This window comes from Haematobia irritans, chromosome 3 (assembly GCF_050003625.1).
Source record: "Haematobia irritans isolate KBUSLIRL chromosome 3, ASM5000362v1, whole genome shotgun sequence".
NCBI lineage: Eukaryota > Metazoa > Arthropoda > Insecta > Diptera > Muscidae > Haematobia > Haematobia irritans.
In genome coordinates this window covers 26,685,852-26,708,677 of record NC_134399.1, presented here as the reverse complement: position 1 = coordinate 26,708,677, position 22,826 = coordinate 26,685,852, and the positions used below count along the sequence as shown (strand labels likewise).

The following is a 22,826-nucleotide window of genomic DNA, read 5'->3' as shown; positions in this document are numbered from 1 at the left end:
AAATATCTATAAAATTGAGATCTCAAATTATATGAAAGTCGTTCTTTCATGGGAATTTCTTGTGCGCTTAGACGACATTGCAGCGGGAAGGTTTTGGAAGAAAACTATTATCTTTGATTCATGGTGGTGGGTAGAGTGATCAAATCCTGGTTTATCTTCTTACAACGATTGTCGGTTTTCGTGAAAATCCCATTTTTGGTGGACCGGTAAAACCGTGGTTTTCAAGGCCTCAGCACCCACAGACTTTGGGTTTTTATATTTTCATTGTAAAATTATAAATTTATTGCCAAACCCAGCAAACAAATTGGAAGTTGTTTCACAAGCATTTCTTTTAAAGTGCATCTAGGTATCCCCTATCGAGTTTTTTCACTTCCGACGCAGTTCTTTTGGGCATGTATTAGAACGTAGGAAATTGAACCATTTTAAGTGAAAATTTTAGTTTTGGACTATTAAATTTCACAAAAAAAAAAAAAAATAAATTTCATATTCGTTGGGATTTGAAACTGAATCGATGCCGCATGGCCATTTATGGATTTCAATACTAGCCCTCAGAATAGAAATTTAGATTTTTTCTTTGATTCAGCCATACTAAAACAAATTAAAAAATAGCAGACATTATTTGCTTTTTCAGCAAACGGTGATTGCCCTCCCAGCAGTTTTTTTTTGTTTTAGATTTTTTTTCTAATAAATTCCTTTGGCACCAGTGTGTGGCTCAAAACTCAAAATAATTATATTCGACCATTTTTTCCCTACATTGCATCAATGTGACATACAAAGTGTAAATAATTAAAGCCCTTTTGTATACATGTGTCCGTGTTTTATTATATTTTGTTTTTAAAGTTCTTTGTTCAATATAAATGATTTGGTTCTAAAAAAAGCATTAACAAAAAATATTATTTTAAAATTTTAAAGAATAAAATTTTATGATCGTATATATATGTGTGTTTGTATGTATGTATGTGAATATTATAAAATTTATATAAATTAATAAAAAAAAAACTGAAAACTTATGCCAAAATGGGGAGAAATTTTTGAAACAAATAACGCGTCCTCTAACTTATTAACATATAACCTATATTAGTGCGTATGTGTATTTTTATGTAGAAATATGTATATATCGCGTATGTATGTTTGTTAATAGTGAAGTTAGTTAGTTAGTATGTAATGTTTGTTTTGGAATTAACCGATGAAAAATAAATCATTGTATGATTTGTTCAAGGGTTTTTTTTTATAACTATCGAGTAAATACATATATATGTAGTATGCTATATATCATTTGTTTTTTTTTTACTTATTTGCTTACAACACTAATGACTATTCTATGGAGGCCTTTTTTTGTAAACCTGCTAACATTGTTTTCAAAATATATATAGATATCTATATAATTGTGTGTATATATATAATTTTTATAATTTCTGTACTTTTTTTTCTTCTATTCTATGGTATTTGTGTTTTTTTCTTGTTTTGTTTAGTCCAAATCTAATAATATGTAGGTATGTATGAATTTAGGGTATGCTTTTGTTCCATTTTATTTTTAACAAATCGAAAATTTTCGAAAAAATGCATTTTGCATTATGAACTTGTTGTTTTTTGTGTTTTTTTTTTTGTTAGGCACTGTTATTCCTTAAATATAAGTTTTCTAAAAACCTTGTTGTTGTTTTTCTGTTTTGTTTGGTTGTGTGTAAATCTAAATATTTAAGTATTGCTTATGTTCTACAGGTTCAATTAGATGAGGTTTTTGCTTTAAAATATAGCTAATATTACTTGAAAATACATGTTACAATAACTCATTGCCTTTGGGCAATAGTTTCTTTTCTTTTTTGCAGAGTTTCTAATGAGTCTTAGTTTTATATAGTTTGGAAATATGTAATATATAATAAATTATATGTAATAAACAAAGTAATCAGTTTCTATATTGTTTTGCTTTCATACACCATCCATTGATTATTCTGCCTTTCATTTGCAAAGTTTATAACTTAATCAAAAAAGTCTTTTTCAATATCTGCAAAGAAGGAAGAAAAAAAAGAACAATTATATTTGTTTATTAGATTAAATCAAACAAAGAAATTTTAAATATAATTTGAAACGATCAATTAAAAATATATTAGTTGCCTGAAATATATTTTTATAGAAACATTTTTCAATTTTTTTTATAGAAAATTTTGTCAAATATTTATTTTTATAGAAAATTTTGACAAAATTTTATTTCTATAGAAAATTTTTGCAAATTTTTATTTCTATAGAAAATTTTGTGAAAATGTTATTTTAATGAAAATTTTGTCAAAATTATATTCCTATATAAAATTTTGTCAAAATTATATTCCTATATAAAATTTTGTCAAAATTTTATTTATATATAAAATTTTGTCAAAATTTTATTTATATATAAAATTTTGCTAAAATTTTGTTTTAATAGAAAATTTTGTCAATTTTTTTCCATAGAAAATTTTCTCAAAATTTTATTTTTATTGAAAATTGTGTCCAAATTTTATTTCTATAGAAAATTTTGTCAAAATGTTATTTCTATAGAAAATTTTTGCAAAATTTTGTTTCCATAGAAAATTTTCTCAAAATTTTCTTTTTATAGAAAATTGTGTCCAAATTTTATTTCTATAGAAAATTTTGTCAAAATTTTATTTCTATAGAAAATTGTGTCCAAATTTTATTTCTATAGATAATTTTGTCAAAATTGTATTTCTATAGAAAATTTTTGTAAAATTTTATTTCTACAGAAAATGTTTGCAAAATTTTATTTTTATAGAAAATTTTATTTTTTTTTGGAAATTTTGTCAAAATTTTATTTTAATAGAACATTTTGTCAAAATTTTTTTCTATAGGAAATTTTATTTTTTTCGGAAATTTTGTCAAAATTTAATTTTAATAGAAAATTTTGTCAAAATTTTATTTTAATAGAACATTTTGTCAAATTTTTTTTCTATAGGATATTTTATTTCTTCGGAAATTTTGTCAAAATTTAATTTTAATAGAAAATTTTGTCAAAATTTTATTTTAATAGAACATTTTGTCAAAATTTTTTTCTATAGGAAATTTTATTTTTTTCAGAAATTTTGTCAAAATTTAATTTTAATAGAAAATTTTGTCAAAATTTTATTTCGTAGAAAATGTTTGCCCAGTTTTATTTTTATATAAAATTTTGTCAAAATTTTAGTTCTATAGAAAATTTTGTCCAAATTTTATTTCCATAGAAAATAATTAATTTTTAATTTTTATAGAAAATTTTGCAAAATTTTATTTCTTTAGATAATTTTGTCAATATTTTATTTCTATAGAAATTTTTTTGCAAACTTTTATTTCTACAGAAAATTTTTGCAAAATTTTATTTTAATAGAAAATTTTGTCAACATTTTGTTTCTATAGAAATTTTTCTAAAAATTATATTTCTATAGAAAATTTTTGCAAAATTTTAGTTCTGTAGAAAATTTCAACATTTTATTTCTATAGAAAATTTTTGCAAAATTTTGTTTCTAGAGACAATTTTGTCAAAATTTTAATTCTGTAGAAAATTTTGTCAATATTTTATTTCTACCCAGCGAAAAGTAGGTAACCACATCTCATTACAATTTGCATTACCAGGAGTAAAGCTGTCATTACACATCGCATTACATTGCGGTGATTTATAATGACAAACTTGTAATGTCAATAATAAATACTGCTTGGTAATTTTCAAATTGTTATTCTCAACATGTAATGCATTTGGTTGTTAAAGACTTAATAAAATAGAATAACGGAAAATTTCATGTAGCTCTGTTAGGTTTTAACTCCCAGTTAACAGAAAGTAAAATCGAAATATCTTCTCTCCGGTTAACTTTAACTGAGAATTTTTCAGCAGTTAAGATCCTAACTGACATATGGAATATATAAGCAAGATGTCAGATATGTCCGTAGTACGGTTTAAAAGTTCGTTAGCTAACGGAGCACTACCGGGGTTTCATGAAAATGGGCGTAAATGATTGTATCATTAGGTATAATTATTCAAATAATTGAGCATTTACTTAAGAAACTCAAAAAGTTAAGGAATATTCTTCAAGAATATTTCATAATAATTGTGTTTTAAATAAATGCTTTATTATACCTCATTCCCATTACACTTTCAAAATCGACTTTAACTATATATCAACTGCCATTTTCCTTATAAAAAAAGGGAGTTAAAATCCACCTTTAGTAGTTTTCGAACCTAATGCGGTCTATTAGGTTTATTATAACGTATAACACGAATCAAACTCCCTTAAACAACCCATTTTTATTTCTATTTTAATTGTGCAATTAATATACGTGTAATCTTATTTAGATGACTTGTTAGATTTTTGTTTATTTCTGCAATATTCGCTTGTTCATATCACAGCCTTACTCGCCATATTTTGATCCATTGTAATCGGCTAGAGAAATCAATTTTTTCGAGATTTGCAATCTTTGATATATCTACGAATAAGTGATTACATAATAGGTGATTATATGCTTTAAAAGCACTACTTATTTCATGGCCGAATGTATGCCTGGGGAGAAGTACTTTCCTCCTAGGACATGCGTGTGTAAATGTAATCCGGAGCGATGTCAATTAATAAGTCGTTATTAATTTTTAAATAGGCTTACCTACAAGCTTACTGGGTAATGAGAGTTTTTGCTGGGTATATAGAAAATGTTTGCCAAGTTTTATTTTTATATAAAATAAATAAATAAATAAATATATATATATGTAAAATTCTGTCAAAATTTTATTTCTATAGATAATTTTGTCAAAATTTTATTTCTATAGAAAATTTTTGTCAAAATTTTATTTCTATAGATAATTTTGTCAAAATTTTATTTCTATGGAAAATTTTGTCAAAATGTTATTTCTATAGAAAATTTTTGTAAAATTTTATTTTCATAGAAAATTTTATCAACATTGTTTTCTAATGAAAATTTTTGCAAAATTTTATTTGTATAGAAAATTTTGTCAAAATTTTATTTTTATAGAAAATTTTGTCAAAATTTTATTTCTATAGATAATTTTGTCAATATTTTATTTTATTTTTTGCAAATTTTTACAAAATATAGAAAATTTTGTCAAAATGTTTTTTTATTTGAAAATTTTGTAAAAATTTTATTTTAATAGAAAATTTTGTCCAAATTTTATTTTTATAAAAAATTTTGTCAAAATTTTATTTCTATAGAAAATTTTTGCAAAATTTTAGTTTTGTAGAAAATTTTGTCAACATTTTATTTCTACAGAAAATTTTGTCAAACTTTTATTTCTATAAAAAATGTTTGCAAAATTTTATTTCTATATTTTAATTCTGTAGAAAATTTTGTCAATATTTTATTTTTATATAGAAAATGTTTGCCAAGTTTTATTTTTATATAAAATAAATAAATAAATAAAATTTTGTCAAAATTTTATTTTTATAGGAAATTTTGTCAAAATTTTATTATTATAGAAAATTTTGTCAAAATTTTATTTTTATAGAAAAATTTCTCCAAATATTATTTCTATAGAAAATTTTTGCAAAATTTTATTTCTATAGAAAATTTTTGCAAAATTTTATTTCTATAGAAAATATTGTCAAAATTTTATTTCTATAGAAAATTTTGTCAAATTTTTTTTTGTAGAAAATTTTGCCAATATTTTATTTCTATATAGACAATGTTTGCCAAGTTTTATTTTTATATAAAGTTTTGTCAAAATTTTATTTTAATAGAAAATTTTGTCGAAATTTTATTTGTTTTTTAAATAATGTCAAAATTTTATTTCTATAGAAAATTTTCTCAAAATTTATTTCTATAGAAAATGATGTCAAAATTTCATTTCTATAGAAAATTTTATTAAAATTTTATTTCTATAGTAAATGTTGTCAAAATCTTTGTGCTTTAGAAAATTTTGTCAAAATTTAATTTCTATAGAAAATTTTGTCAAAATTTTATTTCTATAGAAAATTTTGTCAAAATTTTTATTTCTATTGAAAATTTTGTAAGAATTTTATTTCTATAGACAATTTTATCAAAATTTTATTTTTATAGAAATTTTTTTCAAAATTTTACTTACTTCGTTTTACGACTACGGGTATTGCAAATCCTTCCATTACGTTGATATTTATTGATATATTTGCTGTCACGCCGTTTACGTCGTTTTACAGTCCACAAACAATTCAATAATCATCACTCTTTTAATGTGTTACCGCCAATATTGGTGTTTGCTGCAGCCGAATTCATTAATTTATGTTGGGGTATGACCGTCAATGATTTCGGAATTTTGGATAGTAAAAATTGTTGTTGTTGTTGCTGCTGCTGTTGTTGTTGTTGCTGTTGATGTTGTTTCATTATATGATTTGCTGTGGCTAAGGAGGCAGGGTTACTGGGATGATTTGGTTTTGCTAAAAGCTGAGGAAGTTTTGGCATCATATTGGTGGGGCCACTTCCACCAGCATTGTTAGCACCAGCACCACCATTTAATAGAAGTTGATTTGCATCGGGAAAATTGTTCCATAGCCATGATGAATTATTCATGGTGTTTGGCGGGGGTTGATTAACATTACCAGTATTGGCCGCATTTGTAATGGCATTGGCCAATAGTGGCATTATTGGTCCAGTGAAATTGGCATTGCTATTAATGGATGATTGGAGAGGTGGAATATTGGGGATATTGGATGGTCCTGGGGGTTTTTGACCCATATTTTGTAAAAGGCTGGCTGCCTGCGAATTTGAGGACAAATGCTGTAGCAGCTGCAATTGCAATATTTGTTGCTGTCTTTGCTGTTGTTGTTGCTGCTGCTGTTGTTGTTGTTGTTGTTGATTCACCGTTGAAGGATTGGTGAAATTTTTATTCATGTTCTGCATATTTTTGTTATGTTGTTGCTGTTGTTGGTGATTAATTTGTGAAATTGTTTGACTGTTGAAATTCGTGTTCATATTTTGCATATTTTTATTTTGTTGTTGTTGCTGTTGTTGTTGATTCATGGATGAAATTGATGGATTGTTGTAATTGCTTGTCATATTTTGCATATTTTTAATTTGTTGTTGCTGCTGTTGTTGTTGTTGACTCTGCTAAAAAGATAAATAATAAATAAAATTTAATTCAATTGAAAAAAAAAACACTGAGTGGAGTTATAGATAGGCATTATAACCTTTACAAGGATCTTTACGAAAGTCGATTTTCAAAATTTTGAAAAAGTTGAGAACTCGAAAAGTAGACTATTTCCAATATAAAGAAAAAGTCGAAAGGTCAAGGTTTGAATATTTTCGAAAATTCGAAAGTTCTAAAAGTCGACTTTTAAGTTGGGTACTAAGTTGAAGTTTAGCCGATAAAGTCAAAAACAAATCTGCAAAAAGAGAATAAAATTATAGCTCTTTGATGCAAATTTTATTATACCTTGATAGGGAATAGCCCACAGAATAGTCATAAAGTTAATATTCTTGGGAATGGCTTATTAAAGAATAATAATTGTGAAAAATTGGCGTTTCTAACGGCAAAACTCGAACTTAATACCCTCCTTTCGATCTACAGTCCCTACTTACCCCATGTCGTTGCTGTAATTGATTGATTGCTTGTTGCTGCTGATGCTGTTGTTGCTGCTGCTGTTGTTGTTGCTGCTGCTGCTGTTGTTGTTGTTGCTGCTGTTGTTGTTTAGCCTCTTGTCTCTTTTTGGTGGCTTTGAGCATTTGATCACGCAATAGCTTTTCTCGCCGTAAAATACACATGCGATTGTAATCAAAAATCGATATAAGGAATGGTTTTCCTCCAGATTGTACCTGAACCAAAGCTGGCAATCTCCTACCATCGGCCGTTTGATATAGGGGTCCATTCTTGACCATATTCATATTTTCTTCGACTGCCATCAAGGTAGGGCGCCATGTTTTACTTTGCAATCGCTCTTGGGGCGTTAGTGTATCGGGCAGTATAACAATATTGGGGGGAGGTCGTGAGGTTCCAGGTTTTGTTGTTAACATTGACCGTTTGTTGCCGGTATTGTTATTTGCGGGGGCTGTGTTAGTGTTACCAGCAGAGGAGGATGGAGGTGGCACTGCAGCTGGAGGTACGGCACCAGCAGATCTTCTTTGAAGGCTGACCAATTCAGGTGGTGAACTGAGTAAGGAAACGGCGGCAGCATTTTTATTTGCCGATGAATTTTCCATTTGATTACTCAATAGTTTGTTGGCAACATCAAGAATTTTCTGTTGTTTCGTTTCCATTGGTGGGGGTGGTGGGGGTACTGGATTAGCATTAGACGATGTGGATGATGATGATGAGGACGAAGAAGACGAGGAATTGTTTATGGGTACAATTTCGACGGCCTTATTAATGCCCAATAGATTACATTTCAATATACTTCGGCTATTACCAGCTCCGGCCACACCGCCGCTCGTCGAGGCTGTGGACGCGGCCAAAGCAACAGCCGCTGCTGCATTTGCTGCCGCTAAGTTAGCATTTGAGGATTGATTGCTTGCAATATTTCCTGCTAGCGTGTCTTTAAGCAGCGATTTTTGTGGTGATGGAGTGGGAGTTCGTTTACTTGCTGACCCATCTTTGGGACGGGCAGTTATTGTCACAGCATTGTTACTCAATTGCTTGGTTAGTTTGTCAACAGACAGACTTCGGGATCGTGGGTGATGTTTTTCAGCGGAAGATGATTTCGGAAGTTTGGATACTGCTGTTATTTCAACGTCATCGTCATCATCATCATCGTCGTCCTCATTGATTTCAAATGTTGGGATTTGTTGTGGCTCTGGCTCTTTGGGTTTGGCGGGTGTTTCTTTGGATGTTGCAGACACCTGCTGCAGTCCACCGCAATGGCCCTTGTCGTATGACGTTAAACGCTGACGAACTGTTTGTGTGTAAACACTGGCATTATTTGAAGCACTGGCCGAGAGTATTAGATCACCGTTGCGGAAATATTTCTCCAATAAAATCAAATGACGCAGGAAGGAACTTTGATTGCCATAGGGTTTTTGTAATTCTTCCCAGAGACGTCGTGTAGGCTCATCATACTGCAAGAAAGTTTGTACTCTGGTCCAACCTTCAGGTGTTCTTTGACTGCTGTTGCTGCCAAAGGGCACCTTAAAATGCAAACCCAAATCTTCTTCGCCTGGGAATAATTCACGCATTGATATATTCGGATTGGCTCTCAAAACATTGGAAATATCCGATGTGTTGCCACTACATCCAGATGTCTTGTCTTGTGACGAGGAGCTATTGCTCTGAAGAATGGCTTTCAATTTAGACATTTCAGCTGATGAATTATTCGCAGCATTCGATGTTGAGGAGTTTGAGGAATCTGTTAAGGCATTCTCAAACTCACGATCCAGGGCATCATTACTATTCTCTCTGAGACTAGCATTGCCTTTCGATTGTCCATTCTCAGAGGAATGCAAGGGTGATGGGGAATCTTTTTGGGGTGAGGATAAATCATCATCTGGCAGGGGAGATTTTTCAGGGGTGGTTTGTTGTTCTTGTTGTAATACACTATTGTTATCGTTATTAGAGGTGGCTCCATTGCTGTCATCCTCATCAGCTTCGGAGGCATCATTGCTACCATCATGAATGTTGTGAAATTGCAAAAGACTGAAACCCAAAAAAATAAACATCATACAATGTGGAACGTGGAATCAGGACTTTGACAACTTACCGCTTGCGATAGTTTTTAACAAATTCAGCTTTTTGTGATTTTGTAGTATCTGGTGGTTTCATGAGCAAATTGGCAAAATAACGGCAGAGTTTGCAAACAGCGGTTCCAATACCCAATTGAACTGGAATACCCATTTCAGATAAAGCCTTCTCCAAGCGATCAGTGTCCTATGGAAATGATAGAAATTTGGTTAATTGTTCTCACTAATCAATGGCCATGGATATTTCTTACCGATGTAATGTGATACATGTGATTTTTGCCCAAACGTCGTTTACACAAAACGCAACCGGAACATTGTATCACTGTGTCATAGTGGGCTTGGCACAACCAAATCGAAGCGGTTGTTGTGGGAACCTCAAACTTTAATAGGAATTTCTTAACACTCTTACGTATGCATTTGCGACGTAGAGAGTGAGCAGCAGGATTTGAACAGCCCGTAACCAAACAGCTATGCGATGCAGCAGAGGCATAATGTTCTCCACTACCATCGGCCTCAGTGGTTTCGAACTCATTTTGCGTATCGGAAGATTTAGGACCATTCGCGGAAGTTTCAAGGCCTCCAGGGGCGGAAAGTCTTTTCTTATATGATGGAACATTAGCGCGACGATCCACATGGCGGAAACAGGCATCACACAGACAATTATCTACAGTCAGTTTTTCTTCATCTAATTCAATAATAAATAGAATAAATCGAAATAATTAGGAAATCGGGATTTGCTTAACGAGTTCTACTTACTTGCTAATATTTTCTGCTGCCTTTCCATCGACTTGATTTGTCCCACATGACATGGGGTATCGTATAGACCAAATTTACCACTGCAATAAAAACACTGATCTTCGCACAATCGCCCTGGATGGAATTTAAAGGAAGATGCCTTTTCGGGTATCAGGATTTTCTCATCTTTTTTCGTGGATATAGGCTGATGATCGTGCGATTCTGAATGGGAAGAATCTAAATTGAGAATTGCATAGCAAAACGATTATGTACACGCACACACACATATATATATTATATATGAAATATACATAGAAACAGGTGAAGAAAAAGAAGAAGAAAAAACCCAAAAGATTAACTAATAGACAAAATGATGATATTTTATACAATAATGAGTTCCTATATGAATGATTTAATAATTATCATAGTTTACAAATTAATTAAATAAAATCAAAGAGTTTTATGGCAGGGTATTTATAGGAAAAAAAATCTTTTTGTATTCAATCATGATTTTTTCATTGATCCAATTAATTTTTAATAGAAATTAAATCACCAACGCCAATTAAAAAAAAAAAAATAAGCAATTAAAATATTAATTAGTGTCGATTTTGAGAAAATTTTCTATAGAAATAAAACTTTGACAAAACTTTTTATAGAAATAAAATTTTGCAAAAATTTTCTATAGAAATAAAATTTTGCAAAATTTTCTATAGAAATAAAATTTTGACAAATTTTCTATAAAAATAAATTTTGAAAAATTTTCTATTGAAATAAAATTTTGAGAAAATTTTCTATAGAAATCAAATTTTGCAAACATTTTTTTATATAAAAAAATTTTGACAAAATTTTTGATAGAAATAAAATTTCGACAAAATTTTCTATAGAAATAAAATTTTGACAAAATTTACTATAGAAATAAAAAAATTTTGAGAAAAAAATTTTTTTAGAAATAAAAATTTGAGAAAATTTTCTATAGAAATGACAATTTGACAAAATTTTCTATAGAAATAAAAAAAAAATTGACAAAATTTTCTTTCGAAATAAAAATTTGAGAAAATTTTTCTATAGAAATAAAATTTTGCAATAATTTTCTATAGCAATTAAATTTTGCAAAAATTTTCTATAGAAATAAAATTTTGCAATATTTTCTATAGAAATAAAATTTGGCGAAAATGTTCTATAGAAATAAAATTTTGAGAAAATTGTCTATAGAAATAAAATTTTAAGAAAATTTTCTAAAGAAACAAAATTTTGGGACTATTTTCTTTAGAAATAAAATTTTGACAAAATATTCTATAGAAATAAAATTTTGACAAAATTTTCTACAGAAATAAAATTTTGACAAAATTTTCTAGAGAAATAAAATTTTGACAAAATTTTCTATAGAAATAAAATTTTAACAAAATTTTCTATAGAAATAAAATTTTGACAAAATTTTCTATAAAAATAAAAATAATTGAGAAAATTTTAAATGGAAATAAAACTTTGAGAAAATTCTGTATTGAAATTACATTTTGCGAAATTTTTATATAGAAATACAATTTTGCGAAATTTTTCTATAGAAATAAAATTTTGACAAAATTTTCTATAGAAATAAAATTTTGACAAAATTTTCTCTAGAAATAAAATTTTGACAAAATTTTCTCTAGAAATAAAATTTTGACAAAATTTTCTATAGAAATAAAATTTTGACAAAATTTTCTATAGAAATAAAATTTTGACAAAATTTTTTCTAGAAATAAAATTTTGACAAAATTTTCTATAGAAATAAAATTTTGAGAAAAATTTTCTATAGAAATAAAGTTTTGACAAAATTTTCTATAGACATAAAATTTTGACAAAATTTTCTATAGAAATAAAATTTTGACAAAATTGTCTATAGAAATAAAATTTTGACAAAATTTTCTATAGAAATAAAAAAAATTGACAAAATTTTCTATAGAAATAAATTTTTGAGAAAATTTTCTATAGAAATAAATTTTTGAGAAAATTTTCTATAGAAATAAATTTTTGAGAAAATTTTCTATAGAAATAAATTTTTGAGAAAATTTTCTATAAAAAAAAATTGAGAAAATTGTTATGGAAATAAAATTTTGAAAAAATTCCGTATAGAAATTACATTTTTCAAAATTTTCTTAAAATTTTATTTCTATAGAAAAATTTCGTAAAATTTTATTTCCATATAATAAAATTTTACGAAATTTTTCTATAGAAATAAAATTTTAAGAAAATTTTCTATAGAAATTAAAATTTTTCGAAATTTTTATGTAGAAATAAAATTTTGAGAAAATTTTGTATAGAAATAAAATTTTGAGAAAAATTTCTATAGAAATAAAATTTTGCAATAATTTTCTATAGAAATAAAATTTGCCGAAAATTTTCTATAGAAATAAAATTTCGAGAAAATTTTCTATAGAAATAAAATTTCGAGAAAATTTTCTATAGAAATAAAATTTTGAGAATTTTTTTAATGTTTTAAGAATATACAGAATACTATTTATCGTTTTTCAAAATCCCTGCCCATCAAACTCTTTTTTTCTATAGAAATACAATTTTGACAAATTTTTTTATAGAAATAAAATTTTGACAAAATTTTCTATAGAAATAAAATTTTGAGACAATTTTCTATAGAAAACTATGAAATAAAATTTTGAAAATTTTTTCTATAGAAATAAAATTTTGACAAAATTTTCTATATAAATAAAATTTTGACAAAATTTTCTATAGAAATAAAATGTTGACAAAATTTTCTATAGAAATAAAATGTTGACAAAATTTTCTATAGAAATAAAATTTTGACAAAATTTTCTATAGAAATAAAATTTTGACAAAATTTTCTATAGAAATAAAATTTTGGCAAAAATTTCTATAAATAAAATTTTGACAAAATTTTCTATAGAAATAAAATTTTGAGAAAATTTTTTATAAGAATTAAATTTTTCGAAATTTTTATATAGAAATAAAATTTTGAGAATTTTTTTTAATGTTTTAAGAATATACTATGAAATATACTACACTATACTATACTATTTATCGTTTTTCAAAATACCTGGCCATCAAACTCTTTTTTTTTGCGAAATTTTTCTACAGAAATAAAATTTTAAGAAAATTTTGATAAAATTCTCTATAGAAATTAAATTTTTCGAAATTTTTATATAGAAATAAAATTTTGCGAAATTTTTCTACAGAAATAAAATTTTGACAAAATTTTCTATAGAAATAAAAAAAATTTGACAAAATGTGCTTTAGAAATAAAAATTTGAGCAAATTTTCTATAGAAATTAAATTTTTCGAAATTTTTATATAGAAATAAAATTTTGAGAAAATTTTTTTATAGAAATAAAATTTGGGAAAATTTTCTATAGAAATAAAATTTTGCAATAATTTTCTACAGAAATAAAATTTGGCGAAAATGTTCTATAGAAATAAAATTTTGAGAATATTTTCTATAGAAATAAAATTTTTACAACTTTTTTTTTAAGAATATACAAAAGACTATTTATCGTTTTTCAAAATCCCTGGCCAGAAAACTCTTTTTTTTAATCAAATTTTTCTAATAAAATTATAAAATATGTTAAAAATTTGTATGTAAAAAAAAACTTAAGAAAATTAAGGATACATTTTAACTACCATACATTTGTTAGCATTATTGTTTATGTCAGCAAAAATTAGTTATGTTACACAGAGATTAGATTAGGCACAAACTCTCTATAAAATACACACCCATTTTTATTGAATGGGCAGCATTAGCGTTTACACTAAAATTCTTATGCTGGTTATGATTGCAGTGACGATAATTGTATGATTTTCTAGCATACGTAGAATTGTTATTGGAGAAATTGCAACTAATATGGTTAGTATTGGTAGTAGTTGTGGTAGTATTACGGTTATTGGTTAAATGATTTAAAGCTAATCTAGTATTAGAGGTAGAACAGGTTGTGGATTTTGAGTGTAATTTGCGAAGCGCACCTTCAGTCTGCAAAGAAACAAAAAAACAAAAACAAGGATTAGTTGAATATGCTCCAAAAATTGTTGTTACTCATTTAATATACCTCATTTTGTATGGTATAATAGTTGTCCTCGCCATGACCTTCACGGTCGTGCTGTAGACGATCACTATAGCCAGAACCATGGGCTCGACCCCGGCTCTTTTGGAATGTCATTTTTAGTGATTGCCTTCTCTGTTGTTGTTGATGTTCCTTATTGGCAGTTGTTGATGATGACGATGCAGATGAGGTGGTACCGGACTTGCGACCACTATTGCCCCCACTAGTAGAACCACCTGTTGAATTACGATTAAGTTTGATGATTGTTTTCAATGTACCAGTATATTCTTGATGTGTGGAGGCGCTATGAGATGAATTTTTACCATTTCGTTTGTTACTACTCTGGTGATGTGTGGCTGTTTTGTTAGCCTCCACAGCTGCTGCAGAATTTTGTATCACCTCAAGACGTCGTTTTTCAGCAGCCTTATGTGTAACAAGGCCTAGATTTTGTAAATGTAATTCTTTTTTCCTCAGTGATTCTTCATCGTCATTTTCACAATCCAAAGTCATCCAAGAGTTAGTGGATTGGCCTGATTTCATCGATGTAGTGTCATCGTCCTTTATGGCCACATTGGATTTGGTAATTGAATCAACTGGGCAAATAGTGGTTTCTTTACAACCGAAAGGTCCATCGTCTGGTAAAATTCTCTCTATAGATGACTAAAAAAAATTTGAATAATGTGATAAAGGCATCAGATTTTTTTTCACAAGTTTCCACCTGTACAAAAATTAGTCGTGGAAGCAAAAGCGATTTCAAGAAATTTGAGGAGTTCGTTTGGGATTTTTTTTCTTTCTACTAAAATGCAAATAAAAGCTGAATTTTGTAACTTGTAATCGCAAATTTTGGATGTGCTTTTTGTTAAATCTGCCTATCAAGAACAAGCGTTGCTAGTATTGGAAAAAATTACCCCAAAATTGACTATCAAAATACAAACGATTCCTAGAGGCAGTGTCCAATTTCCCCCACCCCCAAATTGGCGATTTTTTTCTGTGAATGAGGACATATTTTTTTGATTTGGGATCAATCGCCAAATTTGGATTTGCGTTTTGTTAAATATGACCATGAAGATATAAGCGGAGCTTATATGCGTTTTGTTAATTATTAAAAAAATTCTCCCAAATTGGGGATTTTTTCTGTGAATGGGGATAATTTTTTGGAGACATGGAGATTTAGCCAACAATGGGCAAATGTTGGGTTTGCTTTTTGTTAAGCCTGACTATGATGGCAGTGTTGCCAGTATTGGATTTTTTTCTGTTAAGCCTGACAAATATGATACCAGTGATTCCTAGGGGCAGTGTTGGCAGTATTGGACACTTTTTCCCCAAATTAGCGATTTAAAGAAATTTGAGGATATTTTTGGGGATTTTTTGAAATCTGCTCAGTTTTACTAAAAGCCTGTTTCCCTAAATATTTGCTAACTCCTTTTTTTTACTAAAATGCAAAAATAAACAGATGTATTTATAACCAATAACCGGCAAATTTGGATTTGCGTTTTGTTAAATATGACCATGAAGATATAAGCGGAGCTACTATTGGAAAAATTTCTCCCAGATTGGGGATTTTTTCTGTGAATGGGGATACTTTTTTTTTTTGGAGACATAGGGATTTAACCAATAATGGGCAAATTTTTGGTTTGCTTTTTGTTAAGCCTGACTATGATGATACCAGTGATTCCTAGGAGCAGTGTTGCCAGTATTGGAAAAATTTTCCCCAAATTGGCGATTTTTTTCTGTGAATGGGGACATATTTTTTGATTTGTGGTTTTTGGGTATTTAGTAGGGAATTTAATTAATTTTGTTGGGAATTTTTTGAAATCCATTCAGTATTGCTAACTATTTTTTAAGGGATACAAGATACGGGATAAAGATACGAGAGATTCCAAGGTCCAATTTTTCCAACATTCGGAATTTGGAGATATTGTTTTCTGTGAATGGGGACATATTTTTTGATTTGGATAATAGAGCCTTATACATTTTTTTTTATTTTCCCATAACTTGGTTATTACATACCTCCTTTTCAACCTTTGATTCCTCTTTCAATTGTATAGTCGTCGGCTCCTCTACAAAAGCAACTTTCCCCTCCGTGTCCATTGGTTTGACCTCGATTTTGGAAAATTCTTCAGTTTCATTACCGCCAACATTTTCATTTTCCACAATTTTCTCGGCTTCGGGTATTTTTATATCCTCCAATAGCAATGAAGTAGCTTCATCGTCAAGCTTCAATTCTAAATCGTTAATGACAACTTCATCACTTTCCACAATTTTGCTTTTATCTTCATCAGCATCAATATCTGCTATGACTTCATCAACATCCATAGAAACCGATTCAAGTGGTGCAGATAGTTCGTCTGTTAATTCATCCACCAGGTCTTCGTCTTGTGAGGATATTATAGAGGCGGTAAGAGCATTTTCCCTGTGATCTTCATGTTTAACTTCTGGGTCTGTTTTATTGGTCATTTTCTCTCTGTGACGTTCATCGATTTTCTTTAGCTCAGCATCGATTTTGGCCAACACAATATCCTTGGTGGTAGATTCATCGTTGTCATTAGGGCTAACTTGTAGATTTTCTTTGTCATCGATTACTAGTTGATCTTCTGAGGATTGTGATTCTTCTGTGAATTGTAGAGGGGCACTTAGTTCAGAGTCCCCCTTGCTATCCAATATTTCGGACTCCTTTGTTGCAGTAATGGGCGTCTTTGCATCATCGACTTCTGGTACATCTTCATCATTTTCAGCATCTTCCTCAATCTCATTTGTGGCATCATCATTCACCGAAGCATTGTTATCCATTGATATGGTCTCACTCTCTTCCATGGCTAAATCGTCTTCCTCTTGATCTTCGACGATTTCACCTGCTGGGCTTGGTGTTGTGTCCTTTGCTTCCTTCTTTTCGGCAATGATTTCATTATCCACACTTTCAGATTCAGAAACCTTAAGCAGAGGTTTCGCTTCTACTCCTGGCTTCGATTCGAGCAGATCCAGCTCATCTTCAGGATCTACAAGATTCACCGACTCATTATCTTCCTCCTCTATCTCATCATCATCCACCACAAGTGGAGTTAATTTATCATCAGAACTTAAGCTATTTCCATCATCTTGATTTAATGATTTCCTTTCGTCGACACTCTCATCAAATCTCAATGCACCTTCTTTCAAGGACTCATTGGAAAACGAATCGTCTAGCAAACGATCTTCGTTAGTTTTTGTTTTATCTGCGTCTAGCTCAGAGGTGCTAGCTGTAGTGGGATGTGGGTCTCTTGGGGTTTCTATGCTTGCGGCTTTTTGCACAATATTACCCAATTTTGGATCTTTCTCAATTCCAAGATTATTTTCCAGAAATTTAGGTTTTTTGTAAAACTGTTTAACACTTATTTCCGAAACACCTTCGCTAATCAACTCCGAAGGACTCAAGGAAGCTGCCTTTTCAGAGCCCGATGCAATTGAGGGTGGCGAACTTGATGCTGCAGGAGTTAAGGCTGCGCTGGTAGCTGAAACTCCATCCACATTATCTGTGCTCAGTGTATGCTCAGTATCCACTGTTAAGGGTTTGGGTAGGTCGTTCTCCTTATTTTCCACTTTAGGAATTTCCTCCACTTCCATCTGAGGCTTCTTGTCAATATCCTTATCATTCGTCTTAGGACTTGGGGCCTCGTTATCAATTTTTGCGGTCTCTATTTCTGTTTTTACGACATCATTTGGAGTCGGTTTTATATCTTCTTTGAGCCCCTCATCAGCTGACACATCGTCCGTAGTCTTTTTCTCACATTTAATATGAGCCAAAGCAATGTCATCGGTATTGGTGGACGAAGCTATACTGTCTTTGGAGTCTTCTTCATCATCGGGATTTATTGTAGAACCTTTGCAGTCACTTGCTGGATTTTGTTTGACAACAGCTTTAGATTGTGAGGCCACACGTCTCCTTTTGGGTTCCGATGATGTAACATTAACCGCACTGCTTCGTGTGGGAGAATTTTGTTTGGTTTGCCTGGTGGCTCGAGTTGAAGGAGATGAGTTGGAAACATTGGACGAGGTGGTGGTGGTGGTGGTTGTGGATGAGTTTGATTTGCGAGAAGTCCAACGGCTTCTTGCTCGGGCCGTAGTGACATTAGAAGTTTCACTTGTTGGCGCCTCCGATGTTGTAGTGGTGGGGGTGGTTGATGAAGAGGATTCCGTTACAGGTGTTTGAATTATAGCTGGATCTTTCTCGTTAGCATTTGTGGCTGCGATTGTTGAATCTTTCTCTGTAGCAATATCGCTCGCCTCCATTTCTTGGTCATCTAAAATTTCTTCTTTAATTTTGATATTTTCCAAAAGGCTGGTGGTGGTGGTGGTGATATCCTCATTACTTTCCACAGAGGATGTAGTTGTTTGCGATGATGGCATAGGCTCATCACCATCAATCTCGGGATCTCTAACCTCAATTTTAATATATTTTGGTCCTGGTTCATCACTAGATGCTCTAGAAGAATTTGGCGCAGTCATTTCAGTATCTACGGAACGTTTACGTTTCGCAGCTGGCGGCTCAACTATGGGCATGGGCATTTTAATACGACTCGCTGCCCGACATCTACCACGTCCACTTGTAGCAGGTGGTGTCTCAGAACGTGTGGTGACACCACTGTTTCCGGTTTGACGTTGTCGTGTGACACGTGTATTCGTAGCACTTAAATTTTCTTGGCTTGCTGTTGATTTGCGAGTTTGACGATTTGTGGTTGAGGAATTTGTATTTGGATTACTGGTGGTGGTGGTGGTGCTGGAGGAGGTGGATGAGGAAATCGTAGTTGTATTGCTGGAGGTTTTGTTAGATTCCTTTTGTTCCTTGGTTTCTTTTGTATCTTTTTGGATTTCCTTAGTGGCGTTTGAATCCTTGGTAACGATGTCTTTTTTCTCTACTTTTGTTTCTAAATATTCTTTTTTAATTTCCTTCTCTTTTTCTTTTTCTTTTTCCTTTTCCTTTTCCTTTTCCTTCTCTTTTTCTTTTTCCTTTTCCTTTTCCTTTTCCTTCTCTTTTTCTTTTTCTTTTTCCTTTTCCTTCTCTTTATCTTTAATCTTTGATTCTTGTTGTTCTTTAGTTTCCTTATGATCTTTAATCGACTTTCTTCCCCTAATGGTGGTGGTCTGTTTCTTTCCCGTTACCGATGTACTGCTTTCTTCACTTTCGCTATGGGCTAAGTCGGAAGGATCAATAGGTTCCTTCTTAATTACCACCGCCGATGAATTCGGCGATGGCAACAATAGGGGTGAGTTACGGGTTACCCTTTGTTGACCACCTCCTTTTTCTAACTGGGAAGCTGTTACTGTTGTCTCCTGCTTAACCGATACTGTGTTACTTGTAGTTGATGTGCTGGAATTACTTTTGGTATCCAATGCCGCTTTTGCCTGTCCTGTTCCCCCTGATGCTGACAATGTTGTTGAGGCATTCTCTGCCTTCGTCGTCCCTTGTGCTGTCGAAGAAGCTGATGTTGATTTTCTTGTTGACATGGTAAAATACGTTTGCTATAGATGTTGTTATCAAAGTTTACAGTTGTCGTAACCGAAAAAAGAAAAACGTTCGGATCAACAAAAGTTTTGGTCCCGTTGATTTGCCATGATTGTATCTAAAAATAAAATAAAATTAAATTAAAAAATAAATATAAATAAATAAAGAATATGAAAAAAAAATAAAATATTTAAGTTTTTCTCCAAACGACTTATGCTTATAACTGTGGAAATCTCTCTCGTGAAAGTGAAGATTTCCAGAGGTTTATAGGCTTAAATGCTCAAAGGAAATTTCCATTAATACAGATGAAATTCTAAATGGTGTCAAGTAAGATACTCCAATAACTCACTCTAACCCCAACCCTAAAAGGCTTTCCCATGACTAAGGCTTTCGTAGACTTTTCGTTTTTGAATGTTTTGGTTGTTAGGCTTTTTTGCATTCCTGAGGACAATATACCATACTACACACTCACACACACTTGCATACTCGCTTCAAACATTGGATGCTGTCCATGATATACTCCGAGTATATCATGTCAAACAAAGAAGCATGTGTTTCGTTTCTTCTAGCTGTTGCTTGCCATTTGCTTCTACTTTTCTGTGTTTTTTCTTTAGTTTTCGCTAAGCAAACTCCTTGAAACCGGTTTTTGGTGTGAGATTGTTGTCCACATAGCCACCACTTGAACATGGAGTTTATTTATGTGGAGCTTTAAATAAAGTTGGCAAGATATTTGTTGACTATCTCCCAGAAGGTATACCACCATAAAAGCCATTCGTGACACGAAGTTGAAACAATTGGTACACATGTGTGGACATAATACTATACAGGAAATCTTTAGGCCCTAATGAAATTTTACACATTCAAATAAATGGAACTAAAGGATATTCTGGTTATTTCGAGAAAAGGCCAATGATAAAGGATAGCCAGCGAAGAAAGCTTTTCTACAAAAAAGGGGAAATAAAACAAAAAATTAAATTAAATTGTATTGTATCATGTTGGAAGAGCTTTGTAATATGGTCGTGATGCCCTATTCCTGTAAATCCTACGAAACCCCTTTCGAAAGAAAAACCGTCACTCCAATTCGAATAAATTTGGGTTTTATAATTTTGTACTCTCCATTGTAGATATACTAATTTTGTCATTCGGTTTGTAAAAAATCAAAATATCAGTCTCTGACCCCATAAAGTGTATTCCGTTGTGGACCGTTGTCAAATTCTGAGTCGATCTAGCGTTGTCTGTCCGTCCGTTTGTTAAAATCACTCAAACTTGCGAAAGGAACAAGCCATCGACTAAAAACTTTGTATTGCGAATGGGTCATACCTGACAACTTTTAGATATAGCCCTTATATAAAACGATCCTAGAAGGGGCTAAATTTCACCCGTTCCGGTTGAAATTTGGTACGTAATGCCGTCTAATAATTACGTAAAAATTGGTTCATATCGATCCATAATTATAGCCCCCCTTTAAACACAAAATCTATTAAAACTTTGTTTTTATAGAAAATTTAGTAAAATTTTATTTCTGTAGAAAATTTTCTTAAAATTTTATTTCTTTTGAAAATTTTGTCAAAATTTTATTTCTATAGAAAATTTTCTAATAATTTTATTTCTATAGAAACTTTTGTCAAAATTTCATTTCTATAGAAAATTTTGTCAAAATTTTATTTCTATAAAAAATTTTGTAAAAATTTCTTTTTTTTTTAGAAAATTTTGTCAAAATTTCGTTTCAATAGAAAATTTTGTCAAAGTTTTATTTCTATAGAAAATTTTGTCAACCTTTTATTTCCATACAAAATTTTTGCAAAATTACATTTCTATAGAAAATTTTTGCAAAATTTTATTTCTACAGAAAATTTTTGCAAATTTTCATTTCTATAGAAAATTTTTGCAAAATTTTATTTCTATAGAAAATTTTTGCAAAATTTTATTTCTATAGAAAAATTTCTTAAAATTTTATTTCTAAGAAAATTTTCTTAAAATTTTATTTCTTTACAAAATTTTCTAATAATTTTATTTCTATAGAAAATTTTGTCAAAATTTTATTTCTATAGAAAATTTTGTCAAAATTTTATTTCTATAGAAAATTTTCTAATAATTTTATTTCTATAGAAAATTTTGTAAAAATTTCATTTCTTTAGAAAATTTTGTCAAAATTTAATTTCTATAGAAAATTTTGTCAAAATTTTATTTCTAAAGAAATTTTCACTTCCTTAGAAAATTGTATCAAAAGTTTATTTCTATAGAAAATTTTCTCAAAATTATTATTTCTATAGAAAAATTTCTAAAAATAGCATTTCTATAGAATATTTTCGTCAGAATTTTATTTCTAAAGAAAATTTTATCAAAATTTTATTTCTATAGAAAATGCTATCAAAATTTTATTTCTATAGAATTTTTTTTTATAAATTTTTGTCAAAAGTTTATTTCTATAGAAATAATAATATTCTCAAAATTATTATTTCTATAGAAAAATTTATAAATTTGCTTTTCTATAGAATATTTTGTCAAAATTTTATTTCTAGAGAAAATGTTATCAAAATTTTATTTCTATAGAAAATGATACGAAAAGTTTATTTCTATAGAAAATTTTATCAAAATTTTAATTTTTTTTAAAGATTTTATTTCTATAGAATTTTTTTATAAATTTAATTTCTAAAATAATTATTTTAAAATTTTATTTCTATAGAATATTTTGTCAAAATTTTAATTCTAAAGAAAATTTTGTCGAAGTCTTATTTCTACAGAAAATTTTTATAAAAATATTATTTCTATAAAAATTTTCTTTCTAATAGAATATTTTGTCAAAATTTTATTTCTATAGAAATTTTTGTCACAATTTTATTTCTAACGAAAATTTTTTCAATTTTTTTTTTACAAATAAATTTTCTTAAAATTTTAATTTTATCGAAAATTTTCAAAAAATATAATTTCTATGGAAAATTTTCTAAACTTTTATTTCTATGGAA

At 29.6% G+C, this 22,826-nt stretch overlaps 1 protein-coding gene across 1 annotated transcript in view; it reads right to left on the bottom strand.

Moving 5' to 3' along the window:
- Positions 1–795: 795 nt before the first annotated feature.
- east (enhanced adult sensory threshold) overlaps positions 796–22,826 on the bottom strand; it is a 30,140-nt gene continuing 8,109 nt past the window's right edge. Inside the window, exons 2-10 of the mRNA XM_075301047.1 lie at positions 16,392–19,978; positions 14,388–15,041; positions 14,059–14,311; positions 10,357–10,557; positions 9,852–10,285; positions 9,621–9,787; positions 7,513–9,556; positions 6,044–7,041; positions 796–2,002 (exon numbers count right to left, since the gene is read on the bottom strand). Of these exons, the coding sequence (XP_075157162.1) occupies positions 6,157–7,041; positions 7,513–9,556; positions 9,621–9,787; positions 9,852–10,285; positions 10,357–10,557; positions 14,059–14,311; positions 14,388–15,041; positions 16,392–19,862 (8,109 nt within the window). The 5' untranslated portion in view covers positions 19,863–19,978 and the 3' untranslated portion in view covers positions 796–2,002; positions 6,044–6,156. The remainder of the gene's footprint in view (positions 2,003–6,043; positions 7,042–7,512; positions 9,557–9,620; positions 9,788–9,851; positions 10,286–10,356; positions 10,558–14,058; positions 14,312–14,387; positions 15,042–16,391; positions 19,979–22,826) is intronic.